The sequence below is a fragment of the Aplysia californica genome, unplaced genomic scaffold, assembly GCF_000002075.1.
Source record: "Aplysia californica isolate F4 #8 unplaced genomic scaffold, AplCal3.0 scaffold00979, whole genome shotgun sequence".
NCBI lineage: Eukaryota > Metazoa > Mollusca > Gastropoda > Aplysiida > Aplysiidae > Aplysia > Aplysia californica.
Genome location: NW_004798249.1, coordinates 9,126 through 12,188, shown reverse-complemented (window position 1 = coordinate 12,188; position 3,063 = coordinate 9,126). Strand labels below are relative to the sequence as shown.

Here is a 3,063-nt window from a genome sequence, read left to right as displayed (position 1 = left end):
TGTATGTGTGTGTGTGTGTATGTGTGTGTGTGTGTGTGTGTGTGTGTGTGTGTGTGTGTGTGTGTGTGTGCGTGCCTGTAAATGTACACAAGTGTGTGCTTGTGTACGTGTATGTAGTCCATTGTTTTTGTGTCGACATTATAATATGTTTGCCAACGCTGTTTGGAAATAGCAAAGGGTGCTCTAGTGGTATCTCTAACCGGTGAAATGCAATTATTTCAGTATTACTTCTCTTCTCAGGTGTCCTTATCTAGCGGGTGGTTTGAGAATGCCACTGATAGGTCCTTTTTTATCTCTCCCTCAGATATTTCTGTCTATCTGTCGTGCTTTTTCACTGGGTTAGATTGAAGTTATCGTGTCAATGTGTTTCTCTTTAAACCAACAACCAGATAAGTGAAGTATGGTTGCTGCAGTGTTGACTGGTAGTCTAGTATATGAGTATGCTAGGGCTGTTATAGCAATATTATGATAGAGCAGTGTTGGCTGGTAGTCTAGTATACGAGTATGCTAGGGCTGTTATAGCAATATTATGATAGAGCAGTGTGGGCCAGCAGTATACACTGTTTCCAAGATAATTATATTACATAAAATTACATCTCGTGCCAAACGTGCCACAAAACTTGTACGAAGAATAATTGCAATACCTAAAGACATCTTCAGTCACTGAGTATCGTCCTGGGTATTAGTATTGTTTAAGGTAGTATGGTATGGATAGTACCGAGTAGGTAGTTGACATGGTATAGTATGGTATGGCATTGCATGGTATGGGTTGTACACCTATAGTATGATATGGTTAGTATGGTAGTGTGCATAATATGGTACCGTATGGATAGTATGGTATGCTAGTGCAAGTATTGTGTGGGTAAATCTACTATGGTATGGAAAAGTTAGTATAGTGGTATTCTGTAGACAGTATAGTATGCTATGTGCAGTGTGATCAGGGGAGTATGGAATGGTGAGTATAGTATGCTATGGGTAGTATGGAATGGTTAGTAAAGTATGCTATGGGTTTTGGGGAATGGTTAGTGCTATGGGTAGTATGGAATGGTTAGTGCTATGGGTTGTGTGGTATGATTAGTATAGTATGTTATGGGTTTTGGGGAATGGTTAGTATAGTATGCTATGTGTAGTATGGAATGGTTAGTATAGTATGCTATGTGTAGTATGGAATGGTTAGTATGTATGCTATGTGTAGTATGGAATGGTTAGTATGTATGCTATGGGTAGTGTGGTATGGCTAGTATGTATGCTATGGGTTTTCTGGAATGGTTAGTATAGTACGCTATGGGTAGTGTGGAATAAACAGACAGATTCTGGGAAGGATCCTGAAGAGGGAAGGGGGGGGAGCAGAGATGGACATGTTCCGACTGCAGTGACCCCCAACACAGTGGACAAGCAAGGACAAGCAAGCAAGTGTGGAACAAGTAGTATGGAGTATAGAATGGGCAGTATGGTATAGGTAGAAGTGGATGGGTAGTATAGGATGGGTGTTATGGTATGGCTAGTATAGGATGGGTGTTATGGTATGGCTGGTATGGAGCATTGTATTAGTTGCATACCCTTTTCAACATTGTAAGATGACCTAAGGAGTGGCCTCAAATCTAACGCTCGGGACCGAACAATGCGGACAGGATATAGAAAACTGTGACCCTCACACTCCCCACCCCCTGCAAAACAACAACAACAACCACAACAACAACCACCTGAACAACCACAACAACAACAAAAACCAACTGAATCTGCAAAGGTCTGCTATTGCCATTGTCGGATATTAAAGTTTTATCGAAGTTCCCGCCATGGGTCTTTTTCTTAACCTTATCTCAACTCAAGTTATTTCTTTCTCTACTTTAAAAAAATGTGTATTTATATTGGTGGTTGGCAGGTGCTTTGATGTGGTTTGATCCTTCTGTCCTATCAAACATCTGTCATTTATATCTCTCCTTCTTTTATAAATTGTATGTTACTCTTTAGTAACACTTGTCATCTTCGGCACTCATGTGTTTATTGTTGTTTGCAAGTGCCTCAGAAAAGAAGCCTTACTAAAACTAAATAATAGATTCGAGTTCAAAGTGCAACGTTCAACTGCAATAATCAATGGTTAAGTTTGAATTTTTGCACCAAACTATTTACACTTCAAGATAAGCACATGATTTTATTTAATCAATGACAACGAATTACAGCCTATCTTTTTGTTTTTCTCTCCGCTGTGACAGACACCGCTGGGAGTACAATGGCGAGCCTGAGATAACGGCAACATTCCATTCAACTGTCATCTCGTCGTGCCAGATACAGACAGATCACGGGTCAAGAGAAGAAGGAAAAAGATACCACGTTGTTTTTCTGTCCATGCTGGTCCATTCAACACTATCTCTCTTTCCCTCCATTTCTCTTCTCTAACCAACGCCTTGTTAAAGGGGCGCATCTTTGAAGGAATAATAACTTTTCGTTCGGACTTTAAAAACATCAATGAACTTGTAACTTGTAACTTGAATGACCTCGATCACAATGCCGGCAAACACACCCGAGGATCAGTGGATTGCTATCCAGCACAAGACCTTCGTCAACTGGGCGAATGAACAACTCAGTTTGGGTAAGCATCTTTTTGAGCGAAGTCTATAAATGGATTTACGTGTTTGGATTAGAGTTAAGTTTATGGTATTAATATTATGAAGTTTGTCGATTGATGCTTAGTTTGAATTAGTGTTTGAGTGTAAAAGACAACTTTGTCAATAGTGTAGCATTGGCCTATATTATAAGTGATATCAATTTTATACCCCTGAACATTGTTATTATGGTTATTTTGAAAAAGAAGGGGGGGGGGGGAAGACGACGGCAGCAAACATAAATTTCCCTAACCACCTCCACCATAGGGCTTGTTAAGTATACTCGTTTTCTTGTGTATATAATCTTACTTTCTGTTGAGACTCAATATGACATGTATTGCAACGGTTAAGGTCTTTATCATTTCATACAAAGATTGAGATCAACGCCTGCGTGAAAAATCTATTTTACTGACTCTCTTCCGCCTTTCTGCCCGAGGTGGCTGGATGAGGTTGGGGGGGG

At 40.0% G+C, this 3,063-nt stretch overlaps 1 protein-coding gene across 1 annotated transcript in view; it reads left to right on the top strand.

The window, feature by feature from the left end:
* The window catches only part of LOC106013543 (gelation factor), a gene marked incomplete at its 3' end in the record, with an annotated part of 21,536 nt that extends 18,946 nt beyond the window's left edge, over positions 1-2,590 (top strand). Inside the window, 1 exon segment of the mRNA XM_013089549.2 lies at positions 2,214-2,590. Within this exon segment, the coding sequence (XP_012945003.1) occupies positions 2,491-2,590 (100 nt within the window).
* Positions 2,591-3,063: the final 473 nt, after the last annotated feature.